The sequence below is a fragment of the Myotis davidii genome, unplaced genomic scaffold, assembly GCF_000327345.1.
Source record: "Myotis davidii unplaced genomic scaffold, ASM32734v1 scaffold235, whole genome shotgun sequence".
Lineage (NCBI taxonomy): Eukaryota > Metazoa > Chordata > Mammalia > Chiroptera > Vespertilionidae > Myotis > Myotis davidii.
The window spans coordinates 4,972,158-4,986,584 of NW_006287462.1; the positions used below are offsets into that span (position 1 = coordinate 4,972,158).

At 44.9% G+C, this 14,427-nt stretch overlaps 1 protein-coding gene across 1 annotated transcript; it reads left to right on the plus strand.

Annotated features, from left to right (window-relative positions):
- The first annotated feature begins 311 nt into the window (after nt 1-311).
- Nucleotides 312-12,619, plus strand: UCHL1 (ubiquitin C-terminal hydrolase L1). The gene is made up of 9 exons (XM_006759327.2): nt 312-422; nt 539-550; nt 981-1,109; nt 4,446-4,596; nt 6,595-6,680; nt 6,761-6,808; nt 8,019-8,085; nt 8,962-9,020; nt 12,180-12,619. The coding sequence occupies exons 1-9, from the start codon at nt 390-392 to the stop codon at nt 12,264-12,266; spliced, it is 672 nt and encodes a 223-aa protein (XP_006759390.1). The 5' UTR covers nt 312-389; the 3' UTR covers nt 12,267-12,619.
- Nucleotides 12,620-14,427: the final 1,808 nt, after the last annotated feature.

Genomic DNA, 14,427 nt, shown 5'->3' on the forward strand with positions numbered 1-14,427 from the left:
TTTCTCAACGCTTCAGAAGCCCTGAGATTTCAGGTAACTGAAATGGTACAAAGGACGAGTTTCCAGAAACTTCGCAAAAAATTAGGACCGTTCCATACACTCCGGGAGCGCCCACCCACAAACCCATCCCCACCGCCGCCGGATTATCTCACCAGCGAGTGAGACTGCAAGGTTTGGGGGCCCGGCCGAACCACTCCGCCCGGCGCAGAGGGGGGGGTTCGCGTCCGTTTTGCTGAAACCGGCCGTTTCCCCCTCGTTGGTCTTGCCCCGACCCCCCTGCGCAGGCACCCACAGTGCGTCAGGCCGGCGCTTTATAGCGGCGGCCTGGGCGGCTCCGCTCGCTGTTTTTCCTCTTCTCTGGCGACGGGCCTCACCTGTGGTCGGCGAAGATGCAGCTCAAACCCATGGAGATCAACCCCGAGGTGAGCGGCAGGTGCACCGTGGCCCCGGGAGCGCTTGTCTGGGGGTCAGCCCACGCCAGGCAGCCGGAACGCTGGCTGGTTTCATTGTTGTGTTTTTCTTTGCATTTGCCTTTCAGATGCTGAACAAAGTGAGTGGCATCTCGCGTGGCCTCTGCCCCTCCCCCACCAGAAGAGCCGAGCCGAGGCCGAGGCGGAGGAAGGCGCCCACCTGCTCCGGCGGGTTCGCAGTGACCTAGCGGCGCCCTGGGTGCTCCCGAGGAGCCGGGCTGGGCGCGGTCGGGACGCTCTCCCTCGGCCCCCGCATCGGGGGCGGGGTGGGGTGCAGGTGGAGGAGAGGCGGCCCCCTCCCGCGAGCGCCCGGCCGACCTCCCGCGGGCGTGGCTGGGGCTGCGGGACTCGGGTGCTCGGGCTTCGCCGGAGCCACGTGCGGGCCGCGCTTTGTGCTGTGTCATCGCCCTGGCGGGGTGGGGGGCCGGGCGGAGACTCCTCCCAGGCTCGGATGGGAGCGCTGCGGGTGCCTGCCTCCCCGAGCCTGGCCGCCTTGTCTCCTCTCCGTAGGTGCTGGCCCGGCTGGGGGGCGCCGGCCAGTGGCGCTTTGTGGACGTGTTGGGGCTGGAGGAGGACGCGCTGAGCTCGGTGCCGGCGCCCGCCTGCGCGCTGCTGCTGCTGTTCCCACTCACCGCCCAGGTAGGGCGTGGGGCCCGCGGTGCGCGCCTCGCCTCTCCCAAACCAGAAGGCGGCTTTGAGGATAGTATAGACTCCAGGCTACTCTTCAGCTGTCCCGAGCGCCCACACCGGGCAAAACTGCCCTCTCCCTGGGGGGGATGGGTGGAGGGAGGAGCCCACACCCTTGGTGCCTACTCTTTGGGGCTCCTATTGTAGTAGAGCTTATTGCTCGTCTTCACCCATCCACCATTGCCTCACATTGGGAAGAGAAGTAATTCCAAATTATCATCCCTCGGGGAAGTAATTCATCCTACTCACAAGTCCTTTGAACCTAGGCTTTTCTGAACCTTCCATGCCAAGGCCTGGCTGGTTGTTTCCCTTTAAAAGGCTGTCACCTTGCTAGTAAATGGAGGGGGATGGGCTTGCCTAAAGCACATGAAAACAATAGGTTCTTTAATTCTCCACTTCCACTGCCTGTGTCCCCTGTGGTCTCCCGGAATTCTCCCCACTCTTCCACCTTCTACAGCATGCACACTTGGGTTTTAGCCTCACCAGTGTGCTTTTGGAAAAAAAGCTTAATCACTTGTATATGGTTCCTGTATGGGAACCTCCTTCCACCTCTCTTAATCCTCTTTCCTCTCTGACCTTGTGGCTAAATGAAATAGGTGGGCATTAGAGCAGTCTTGGAAATACCTTTTCATTTCCCTTTAGATGGTCTTCTTCCTACAAGTGTGCATGGATATATGTACCTCAAAGACTGAGCATCAGATATAAAAAAGGTAGCTGGGTTAATGGTTGTCTTGCGATGTATGGAATTCCACTAATCTGCATGGTATTGTCTATCTCCTATTGCTGTCACTTGACCCCTGATTTGGGAGTGGTTGAACATTTCCTGTAACAAAACTTGAGGCGTTCGCATTTGGGGCATCATTCCAAACACAGAGTGAGTTCCAGCACCAGAAGCATCCTCTGCATAAATTAAGTCTTATGGGAAGTCCCAGGTGTTCCTCCTATAAATGGGTTAAACACCCTTATTAAAACTGTTAGGATAATCCCAGGGACATGTTTTTTTATTGCCAGCACTTTTACTTAGGTAAAAACAGAACTGCCAAAAAATTGCATGCCTAATTAACGTCTCTGTTGGCCAAATGAAATGCAACCTCCTGTCTTATTTGAGCCCCTCAGCTTTCTTGCTAGAGGAACCATGATGACTCGGAGGTTTTGAGTAGCTCTCACTCGCCAGGCCTCTGGGAGGCAGTGGCGCAGCATGTTTGTCTTTGAAAAGCCCACCGATCTCCTTTTGCCGGATCAAGTGGTTCTTGTTAGAGCACACTGTGATTTGAACATTTTATGTTTGAAAGAGCTCAATAATGAGGGTTTTTTGTGTTTTTTTTTTTTTAGCTCCAGTTCAGTCTGTCAGATTTACTGAGCACCTGTTCTGCAATACAAAATACCTACTGGGCTAAACACCAAAGCAAATGCAAAGAAAAGTTGAGGTTCTGTAGCTTGACTTTCAAACAAGGTTAATTTAAAAAGCATTTAATGTTGTCTAAGAGAATGTTATTAGATCCTAAATGGACCACTCTAAAATATTAATGTTAAGTGATAATGAATATTTCAATAAGTGTATCCACGCAAGAGCTCAAACAACCCTAAAGGATGGTGCTCTCCCATTTTAAAATGTTTAATTAACCTAGAAAAGTGAAAAACCTTAATAGTCAATGAGTAACTCAATTTAAGGATCTAGTAGATCCATGGTGCTAGAACAGTGATGGCGAACCTTTTGAGCTCGGCGTGTCGGCATTTTGAAAAACCCTAACTTTGGTGCCGTGTCACATTGAAATTTTTTGATATTTGCAACCACAGTAAAACAAAAACTTATATTTTTGATATTTATTTTATATATTTAAATGCCATTTAACAAAGAAAGGTCAACCAAAAAAATGAGTTCGCCTGTCAGAGGTGTCATAGGTTCACCATCACTGTGCTAGAACTTCCTACTGGTTGGAGTTAAGTTGATTTTGTGGGACAACAGATCATATTCCTCTGAGGGTGCCACAGATAAGGCCTGAACTTCAGTTCCCTGTACAGTAAGGGAAGGCTACTAGAATTGGAAATATTTTGTCTGAATTACACTGGTTATGGGGAGCAGTGCTTCTGTAGCATCAGCACAATGCTTTTACCTGAGAAGTCATACCTGTAAGGTCTTTAAAACGGGTCAGTGAGAGGTTCAGACAAGCCCACTGAGTGACTGTACAAAGAGCTAGCTAATGGATGCTTTGGGAAAAACTAGTCTCATTGATTTACTGATCTGTACCCTCTCCCTCACCTCCCATTGCTCATCTGTCCACAAACTGTGTAGCTGGCAGGGACAAACAGGTGTCACATCTTCCTTTTGTAGGATGAGGAGGAGTTTCTGTGCAACCACAGCCAGCACCCTAAGCCAGTTGTTTTTCCTTCATAAAAAAAGGGGGGGGGGAGAGGGAGTCATAAAATTCTTTAAATTGTGCCTTTAAGTTAAGGCTTGTTTTGTTTTTAAAGAGAGGTATACGTGGATAGAACAGAAGTAGAATGTTAAAGAATAGTGGGCTGCCGAAACGGGTTTGGCGTATATGGAGCGTCGGTCTGCAGACTGAAAGGTCCCAGGTTCGATTCCGGTCAAGGGCATGTACCTGGGTTGCAGGCACATCCCCAGTGGGACATGTGCAGGAGGCAGCTGATCGATGTTTCTCTCTCATCGATGTTCCTAACTCTCTGTTTCTCTCCCTTCCTCTCTGTGAAAAATCAATAAAATATATTTAAAAAAAACACAAAACAATAGTGGGCTATAAACCGGCTGGTACTCTTGGCTGTTGCATTAACCAAAGCTTGATCGGGATGCCCATGTGAAATATAGTCATTGTTGGTGTTAAAGGAAGAAAACTCTTTGGCTCTTTACATTTCTATTTAATATAATGAACTTGTCTGTTTTTTAACTTCATGACATCATCCATTTCCAGCTAAAAGGCTGCAGTGGTGTCTAGACAAGCCTTGGGCAATATCCAAGGCCATTACTGCACTGCAGCATCAGGGTGGAGTCTCAGAACCTCTCAGAACACGGGCTGGTGTGGGCCTGAGGGACAGGCAGGCCATTACCTAGGCGCCAAGAGTCAGCAAACTTTCTTAAAAGGCCTGAGAGTAAATCTTTCAGGCTTGAGGGCCCTATGGTCTCTGCCCTTGGCCTTGGCTGGCATGTCGAACCAAGACTCCTGGTCACACATCCTATTTGTGTTTCGTTTAGGTGGTAGAACTTACTGTGCTACCATCTGTTCTTTGCGTTTTCATTTTGAGATATTAGCATGTTTTTTACATTTACAGCATGAGAACTTCAGGAAAAAACAGGTTGAAGAACTTAAGGGACAAGAAGTCAGCCCTAAAGTGTACTTCATGAAGCAGACCATTGGGAACTCCTGTGGCACCATTGGACTTATACATGCAGTGGCCAATAACCAAGACAAACTGGAATTTGGAAAGTGTGTCTCAGTGATTCTGGAGAATTAGAGATGTTAACCCCTGAAACATTAACAGTTAGGACCTGTCTTTAATGGTACCGTGTTTCGTAAGCAACAGGAGAGAACCAAAACAGCTTAGAGCAGCAGTCACCAACCAGTGGACTACTGGTCGTCCGTGAGGTCTGAAAGGTTGGCGACCGCTGGCTTAGAGCAGCTGGGTGACGGTTCCTGCAGAGGCACAGCAGCACCTTTGAAAGGATTCAGCTGTGAACAGGTCAGGGGCTTTAGCCCACCTTCCACGGATACTATGGAGGATGTGGAAGAAATGAGTGGGGCTCAGCCCTAAAGCTTCTCAGAGGCACAATTAGTAGCACTAGAATGTGTTAAAATACAAGGTTATTATGTCTGAAGGCCAGGAGTCAGCAAACTTTCTTAAAAGGCCTGAGAGTAAATCTTCCAGGCTTGAGGGCCCTATGGTCTCTGCCCTTGTGCAAAAATCAGCCATCGACACGATGTGAACCAATGGATGTGGCTGTGTTCCACCAAAACTTTTTTTTTTTTAAATATATTTTTTTTATTGATTTTTTACAGAGAGGAAGGGAGAGACATAGAGAGTTAGAAACATCGATGAGAGAGAAACATCGATCAGCTGCCTCCTGCACATCTCCTACTAGGGATGTGCCCACAACCAAGGTACATGCCCTTGACTGGAATTGAACCTGGGACCTTTCAGTCCGCAGGCCGAGGCTCTATCCACTGAGCCAAACCAGTTTCGGCCACCAAAACTTTAATTACAAAAATAGATAGCAATCTGATTTCGACAACAGGTGGGTGGTTAAGAACGGAATAATTTCAACTAATAGTCCACACTGTTGCTTAGAGCAGGTCAGATACTTCTTTTTCAAGGAAAGTGTGGCCAAGACTATAATACTGATAACCTTTGCAGTAAAAAATAAATTAAAAAATCACCTGCCTGGCCGTAAACACCCAGATCTTCTAGAAGTTGCTTTTACAAATATTAACTTGATTGAGCTGTATTAGACAGTTGCAGCTTGATCCTTTCTACTTCTGCAGTGGGTCTCACTGTATTTTGACTGCTGTGTTCTTGAGATTAGCAAACACCGTAATTTTTTGTAACCGTGGTCATGATGGTGTTAAAGGCTTAATCTGAATCACAGTCCTCCTCATAAAGTTAAGAGGATTCCTATCACTTCCAAATTTTGAATAGTACCAATTTAATACATTTACTTTTTTAAAGTTTAGAGCTGAAAGTTCAAGTTGAGGTCTTTTTGAAATTTGAAGTTTTTCTGGATCTGGCTGGGTAGTCAGTGTCTCCTAGACTTAGCCACACTGAGCGCTGACGAAACACTTAAGGTTAATCATCAGTTGTCTTGTCGGCTGAAACACTTAACGTTAGTCATCAGTTGTCGGCTCTCGGCTCCCTCTAGGCCGGACTATTTGGCTTTTTACATTTCTATTTAAGACCCTTAGGTTAATATCTATCCTGGATAACTGTATTACTAATCTTGCATTTTCTACCCTGAAAGAAAAATCTTGGTTGAGAACTGGTTTATTAGATTAGATTGTCATTGTTACATCATGTGTGCAGTTCACATTAATTGTGCATTGCCAGGGGCTGTAGATTCGGCAGTAGATAAGACAGTTTCATTTTATGGCACTAAAAAGCTCACAGATATGTGTTACCAATGGATAAGTGCTGTAACAAAGTGATGTTAAGAGATTGGCAGATAAATATGAGATGGGAGGTGAAGGGAGTTGGGGAGCAGAGGAAGGCTTGGCACATGAGGAATGGAGAGTTCTCAGGCCGAATGCAGTGACGGGGGCGTGGTGGGCAAGAGTCTGGGGCAGAGGGTACAACCCATCCACATCCTTAGAGGCCACAGTGAAAACTCAGGTCGCTAAACATGACTGGCTGCAATAGCTTAAATCACCAATAAATGTGTACCCATTTGCATTATTTTATCTAGACTAATATTTGTATTCTTTTTTTAAAGAGGATGGGTCAATCCTGAAACAGTTTCTTTCTGAAACGGAGAAGTTGTCCCCTGAAGACAGAGCAAAATGCTTTGAAAAGAATGAGGTAGGAGGAGAACTTCCAGAGCATGGCTTTTTCAGTAACGCTGGAAGGTTTTGTGCTAAGGGTTCTCTCTTTGTCTCCAGGCCATTCAGACAGCCCATGACGCTGTGGCCCAGGAAGGCCAGTGTCGGGTAAGTGCAAATACAAGTCAGAGCCAGGCTGCCCAGGTGCCACCTGTGTTTTCCCTAAAATATGTGCAGTGACCTCTTCCTGGGACACAGCAAATGTTGTTTTCCACCCAAGGCCAGTTAACACCGAAAAGTCCTACTGGCACCGCGCTTTGACCAGACCTGCTTATAAGAAATGGCGCTCAGAAATCTAATTGGCGGTTGGCATTTCCTTGAGTAAATGCAGGCTGATAGTATTTCGTTTACATCCGAATGAGTAACACCCCACCTAGTAATGGAGCACTTCACATATTATTCTCACAGATGGTTGGGTATAGTAAGATCCACAAACAAGGACTGACAATTTCCAGAAGGCTCATGTACCATTAATCTGCACAGAGCCTTCTAGTCAAATGTTAAATAGGTTTAAGGCAGCTACACTGCCTCTGTGATGAGAGTTTGCTCTGGCACTTTCTCGTCTTGACCTTGGATGAGATACTTATCCCATAAGCCTGAATTTTCTCTTCAGTAAAAAGCAAGTCAGTTCTGAGAGCTACAGTCTATCTATTTTACTGCGCTTAGATTAGAGCCCAATATTTAGGAAATACATAAATGTTACCTATAATAACTTTAAAAATACACAAGCAAGCCTGGCCTCTGTGGCTCAGTGTTTGAGCGTTGACCTATGAACCAGGAGGTCAGGGCTTGATTCCTGGTCAGGACACATGCCTGGGTTGCGGGCTCGATTCTCAGTAGGGGAGTGCAGGAGGCAGTTGATCAATGATTCTCTCTCATCATTAATGTTTCTATCTCTTCCTCTCCCTTCCTCCCTGAAATCAATAAAAAACATTAAAATTAGAAAAAAAAATACATACACGAGCAGATGGTTCAAGCGTATTATATTTATTACATATTACATTTTTTAAGTTTTTTTTGAATCCTCACCCAAGTATATTTTCCCATTTATTTTTAGAGAGGGAAAGACAGAGAAATATCGATGTGAGAGAAACACATCGATTGGTTGCCTCCTGTATGAGCCCCAACCAGGGCCAAGTAGAGCCTGCAACCGAGGTTCGTGCCCTTGACTGGAATCGAACTGGGACCCTTCAGTCCTCAGGCCGATGCTCTATCCACTGGCCCAAATCTGCTAGGGCTACATTATATTTATTTTTAAGAAATTACATTCTACTTTATAAAATACTCATTTGCAAAAAAATTTCTTGGCTCTTTTCAGGTAGATGACAAAGTGAACTTTCATTTTATTCTGTTTAACAACGTGGATGGCCACCTTTATGAACTTGGTACGTTTCACTCCATTTTTGGAATTTAATACAGTTTCTTTCTTTCATACTTATTTCCTTTTACAGTATTGACATGTAACTTTATAGCACTTTAGTATATCATTGTTTATGAAGCCAAGAACAACGGTATTCTCATGGGGGAACTTAACCCTTTGTGCTGCCCAGTCCTTCCCTTTGGGCAACTCACCTGCCAAATGATGGCTTTAGTCAGACCAGTAAGGAGACCAGTCCAGCACCAGTGGAGGCGAGAGTTCAATTTTTTCTTCTCACTTTTCCGCTGCAGCACTGTCAGCATAGGATCTCTGGCATCATTCTTTTCAGACAGGGAATACTTTGGGGAAAAGATAAATGCCTAAATATGACCTTGTTAGTGTAAATGGATTTGTACATGTTGGGGTAATGTCTGTTCACTGGTAGATGGCAACAAGAAAGATTATCCACCTGGTAAAAGTCGTCCTCTTTGTATGAATGGAGAAAGCTGTGTGGTCTCAAGTCCAGACACTGCCTCTGAGTAAATAGCTCATCGGCATTCACTGAGGGGCACATCTCAAGGGGCCCTGCCTGCCTCCACCTTCCTGCACCTTAGAGCTTGAACCTGCCTTTTGCTCTGGGGTCCTTCCCAGGGGATGGGGCACAAGTCCTTCAGCTAGGGTGGCTGGATTGGGCTATGATCTTGTTACTTTTGGTGAGAATTGCCTGGGATGGATTATCTACGAGCACTTGACCTCATTGCCAGCATGTTGCTTTATAACTAGGCTTCCTTTGTGGGAGTGGCAATGGTATTTGGAAGAATCTAAAACCTCCCTTTAGGCCGGACAAGCCCAGTAGCCAGAAAATGTGCATAGAAAATTGACACGCCTGGCTTCTTCGTTGTAGATGGACGAATGCCTTTTCCGGTGAACCACGGCACCAGTGCAGAGGACTCGCTGCTGCAGGTGAGCTTTGGAATCCATCCCCAGTGAGGCCCACGTCTCTTTAGCCAACTGCCTGTTCTAAAGTGCTAACACTTTTTCAATCCAGCCAGCAGCAATCACTTGAGTTAATAGCATTCTTTGGGGCTTAGAGATCATTTTAGTAATCCTCCCTACCTTATTGTACAGCAAGTGGTTTTCACCAGGATCCTCCAGAGCAGCCCTGACTAATCTGTGTCGTGTGCCGTCGCTAGCCCACAGTGAGAAGTAGCCGGAAAGCCAGGGCGCTGCCTCTTTGCGGGATTAAGGTGACCATTGTCCTCTTGTCAGATCACATCATAGCTAACGACTCGTGGAACAGCAGCCTGAGCCTTTCCTCATCCGTCCTGGGCTGCTGGACTTGGGTCAGTTTTGTAGGTAGTGTATTATGGATTCTGGTTAGGCAGTCAATTTCAGGAGCCTTTTCTTCCCACTTGGTCCGCTGTTAATAGGATGAGAGAAGTAGATTCAAAACATGCCTGCCAAGAACTTTAAGATCCAGGATCACAGTGTAAACATCCCAAACAAGTGACCACAGAAACCTCTTAGTTCTGGACCAGAGCTGGGAGGCTGCTCTAGGCCTCTTCACCCTGAAAACGAGTCTCCACAGTTGAATCAGTTTGCTGTTATAAGGGGAATTATTTAATTGTGATTAAATAAAAATGCTACTGCATTTCTATTACGACTGCATTTGTAATACAGCTAGGTTTTTGGGGTTTTTTTAGCACTTGCTGTGTGCAGACTGGAGGTTGACAAACTTTTTCAGACAGAAGATGTTTTAGCTTTGGGTGGCATATGGCCCATTGCATATATTCAATTCTGCTGTTTCAGCTCCAGAGCAGCCCATAGACAATGGATAAATGAATGTGTGTGGCTATTGCACTGAAACTTGAGTCACAAAAACAGGCAGCAGACTGGATTTGGTGCCCAGGCTGCAGTTTGCTGACCCCTGACCTAGGTGCCCTTCTAACTGACTTAGAGCTTTTATGGAATCCTTCTAAGGAGACTGGGAGGCAGGTATTAATTTTCCACATTTTCCAGATGAAGAAACGGAGGTGCAGAGGTTAAGTGATGCCCAAGGTCAATGACTTAAATGGCAGAGCTATGGCTCCAATCTTTCTTTTTTTTTTAAATATATTTTATTGATTTTTTACAGAGAGGAAGAGAGAGAGATAGAGAGTTAGAAACATCGATCAGCTGCCTCCTGCACATCCCCCACCGGGGAAGTGCCCACAACCCAGGTACATGCCCTTGACCGGAACCGAACCTGGGACCCTTCAGTCCGCAGGCCGACGCTCTATCCACTGAGCCAAACCAGTTTCGGCGGCTCCAATCTTTACAGTCTGTCCCTAGAGTCTGTACTAGTCACTGTACAATATTGCCTTTGTAAGCAATAGACCTGTCTTTGGAACATCATAGACCTGACAACTTGGAGGTGCTAGTGGGCCAAATGAAGCCACTCTAGGAGATAGGGTCACTTGCTCCAGTTTGATGATATTCACACCTGAGATCAGTGGGAGCTAATCTTGGATTTACAGGGGTATGAGAATAGTAATAGAATGAGAACTAGACCTAGAGAAGCAGGATTGGGGAGATTTGCATGAGAGTCAGCATTTACTTATGGGAGAGAGAAAGAACAGAGGCACGATTTCTGCTCATGACCCACTTGGGGGAAATCTCCAAATAAAGCTCTGAGGTCTATTCTGACTCATAGCTAACACTATCCTAATACCATGAAATGCACCCCCTCATGAGATACCTATGACTGTTATGTGAGTAGAATTTATGGGGTAGGGGGGAAGGTAAAACCTTATTGTTCAAAAAAAATAAAACCGGTTCTAATTAGAATATCATTTAAAAGTAAATGAATGTAAACTAGCATCTTAATTAGTGAAAATTCTTGAGTGAGGCTGGTTGTATATGATTAAAGATGCTTTAGGATTTCCAAACTTCACACACAAAATTTACTTAAGCTGGTGAGAAGATACATAAACTTAACCCAAGCATTTTAAACTTCAATGACTTAGGTCCCAACTCATTGTATATACTGGAGAGAATTGTTTATTCTCCCTTTAGAGGCCGACACTTAATATTAGTTAACACTGTAGTAATACTTCTGCGATATTGCGGGTTTGGTTTTCCTCTATGATAAAGAAAATACACTGTCCCAATAAAGCAGCTTGCAATCTTTTTGCTGGTGGAGAAGTAATGCATCACTTGTCTATACCTGGAATACCCAGTATAGAAACTTTTGAAGATAACAGTTAAACAAAAAAACAACAAAAAACAAGTCTGGAGCCATGACCAGTGTGACTCAGCTGGGCATCGTCCTGTGCACCCAAAGTTTGCCAGTTCAGTTCCTGGTCAGGGCACATGCCTTGTGGGCTCAATCCCCCATAGGTGATGTGCAAGAGGCAGCTGATGGGTCTTCCACTCTCACATCGAGAGTGCTCAGTAAAGCAAAATGGAATAATCAATTTTCTGTTACCAGTCTTTGTGATCTAGGTCTTAGAATTAGTAACACATCACTTGTTTATGCCTGGAACACCAGATATGTAAACTTTTAAGGCTCTTTTGTATAATGTTTACTTGGAAGAAATTTGTCTTTACTCTGGGAATTTCAGAATTAGAACTTTTATGTTTTGTTGTCAAAACCAGGCACAAGGTGGGAGAAAAAGGGCATTTGGTGGGAGTAACAAAGGGGTCCAAGCTTCTGAAATCAGATCTGTGGTGCAAGTCTTTCCTATCACCTGATTTTTTTCTCTTGTCTCAAGCCCTGGGTTTTTTATTTTAGTTTTATAATATATTTTTATTGATTTCATAGAGGAAGGGAAAGGGAGAGAGAGATTGAAACATAAATGAGAGAGAATCATTGATCGGCTGCACTCCCCACACTGGGGATCGAGCCTGCAACCTGGGCATGGTGCCCTAACCGGAATTGAACTGTGACCGCCTGATTCATAGGTTGATGCTCAACCACTGAGCCACGCCAGCCCGGCAAGCCTGGGTTTTTCAGTTTAAAGGGAAGTTTACAGTTGGCCATGGTGAGCTTTGAGCATTTATAGGCCTTCCTGGTACTTTCCCTTTGAAAGGTTCATTTTGAGTTGTTGCTATTTGTGCATTAATGAGATTCCTCCTTTTCAGGATGCCGCCAAGGTCTGCAGAGAATTCACTGAGCGTGAGCAAGGGGAAGTCCGCTTTTCTGCCGTGGCCCTCTGCAAGTCCACCTAAAGCCCTGTGGGAAGGAACTAGCTCTTCTCCCCTCTTCCCTTCACTATCGAAATACATCCCTACCAATGTAGTCTTAAAATGCTTGTGTTGTAGACGACAGCTGTTCTCCTTTGGTTCTGTAGCTGTACTCCCCCTTGATCACATCCAAGCGCTAGCAGAGTTCAGCTGTCGATTGAACAGTTTGATGTAAGCTTCAGATGGCGAAGCATTTCCCCTATTATATGTCTTGTTCCTCAATATCTAATGCTTTAAATGGCTACTTCGGTTTGTGTCTGTAAAGGCCTTGGATGTGGTTTCAATTGTTTGTCCTTACAAGGAATAAAACTTTTCTGCTGAAAAAGAGAGAAGCCTAACCTGGTTTTTATTCTCTTTTGCCTTCCCCTCATTAAATCTGAAATTACTTGCATAGTAATAGTAGAGGTATATATCTTCCATATAAATAACTCATACAGTGTAGGTAAGAAAGTTATAAAAATACTAGAGGTTAGGGTCCCTAGGCCTGGCCAGCAATCAGGACCGATTTGGGCCTTCCAGTGGCCAACTGGGGCCTTCCTTGTTCTGCATCGCCCCTTGGTGGTCAGTGCACGTCATAGCGAGCGAGCAAACTCCCAAGGGGACACTTTGCATATTAGCCTTTTATATATATATAGACTAGAGGCCTGGTGCACGAAATTCATGCGGGGGTGGGGGGGGGCGTTCCCTCAGCCCGCCCTGCAACGACACCAGCGTTCTGCACCCCAGCTGTCCTCTGGCCAAAGGCCCATCCGCCCTCCCTCCCTCTGCAGGCCAGAGTACACGGACACCTGAGGGCAGATCAGCTGTGCTGTTCTGCTGCCAGCGGCTGCTCCTCCCCAGCAGGGCTGACAGGATCAGTCATTGCAGCAGCGGGGCAGAGGGGACTGGGCGCCGCCATCTTGTGCCTATGGGTGCCACCATCTTTGTGACTGAGTGACGGTTAATTTGCATATTACCCTTTTATTAGATAGAATACATAGATTGCTGATTTAGTGTCACTAGATGTTTTTTTCTATACATTTATATGACTGTGTGTACTTGCAGACTTTGAAATACTGTAAAAATATTTTAGATTTCCAGAAAAATTAAGATACTACAGTTCCTGTATACCAGCGGTTCTCAACCTGTGGGTTGCGACCACTTTGGCGGTCGAACAACCCTTTCACAGGGGTTGCCTAAGACCATCCTGCATATCAGATATTTACGTTATGATTCATAACAGCAGCAACATTACAGTTATGAAGTAGCAACAAAAATAATTTTATGGTTGGGTCACAACATGAGGAACTGTATTTAAAGGGCCAGAAGGTTGAGAACCACTGTTGTATACCCTTCATCCATTTTCCCCTTTGTTATCTTACATTAATGTGATACATTTGTGATAATTAGAAGTATGTAATTACAATGGAAAAATATTGATCATCTCACTAATGACCAGTAAAGCCCTTAGTTATTCAGATTTTCTTAGTTTTTACAAAATATCCTTTTTTTATGTCTCATTAGACTCCCTGAGGCTGATAATTTCTCAGACTTTCCATGTTTTTTTTTAAATCTTTATTGTTCAGATTATTACAGTTCCTCTTTCCCCCCCCCATAGCTCCCCTCCACCCGGTTCCCACCCCACCCTCTGCCCTTAACCTCCACTTAACTGTCCTCATCCATAGGTATACGATTTTTGTCCAGTCTCTTCCTGCACCCCCATACCCTTTCCCCCCAAGAATTGTCAGTCCACTCCCTTTCTAGGCCCCTGATTCTATTATATTCACCAGTTATGTTCATCAGATTTTTTATTCACTTGATTTTTAGATTCACATGTTGATAGATACGTATTTGTTGTTCATAATTTTTATCTTTACCTTTTTCTTACTCTTCTTAAAGAGTATCTTTCAGCATTTCATATAATATTGTCAGTCCTCCCTTTCTAGGCCCCTGATTCTATTATATTCACCAGTTATGTTCATCAGATTTTTTATTCACTTGATTTTTAGATTCACATGTTGATAGATACGTATTTGTTGTTCATAATTTTTATCTTTACCTTTTTTTCCTTCCTCCTCTTCTTAAAGAATATCTTTCAGAATTTCATATATACTGGTTTGGTGGTAATGAACTCCTTTAGCTTCTTCTTATCTGTGAAGTTCTTTAT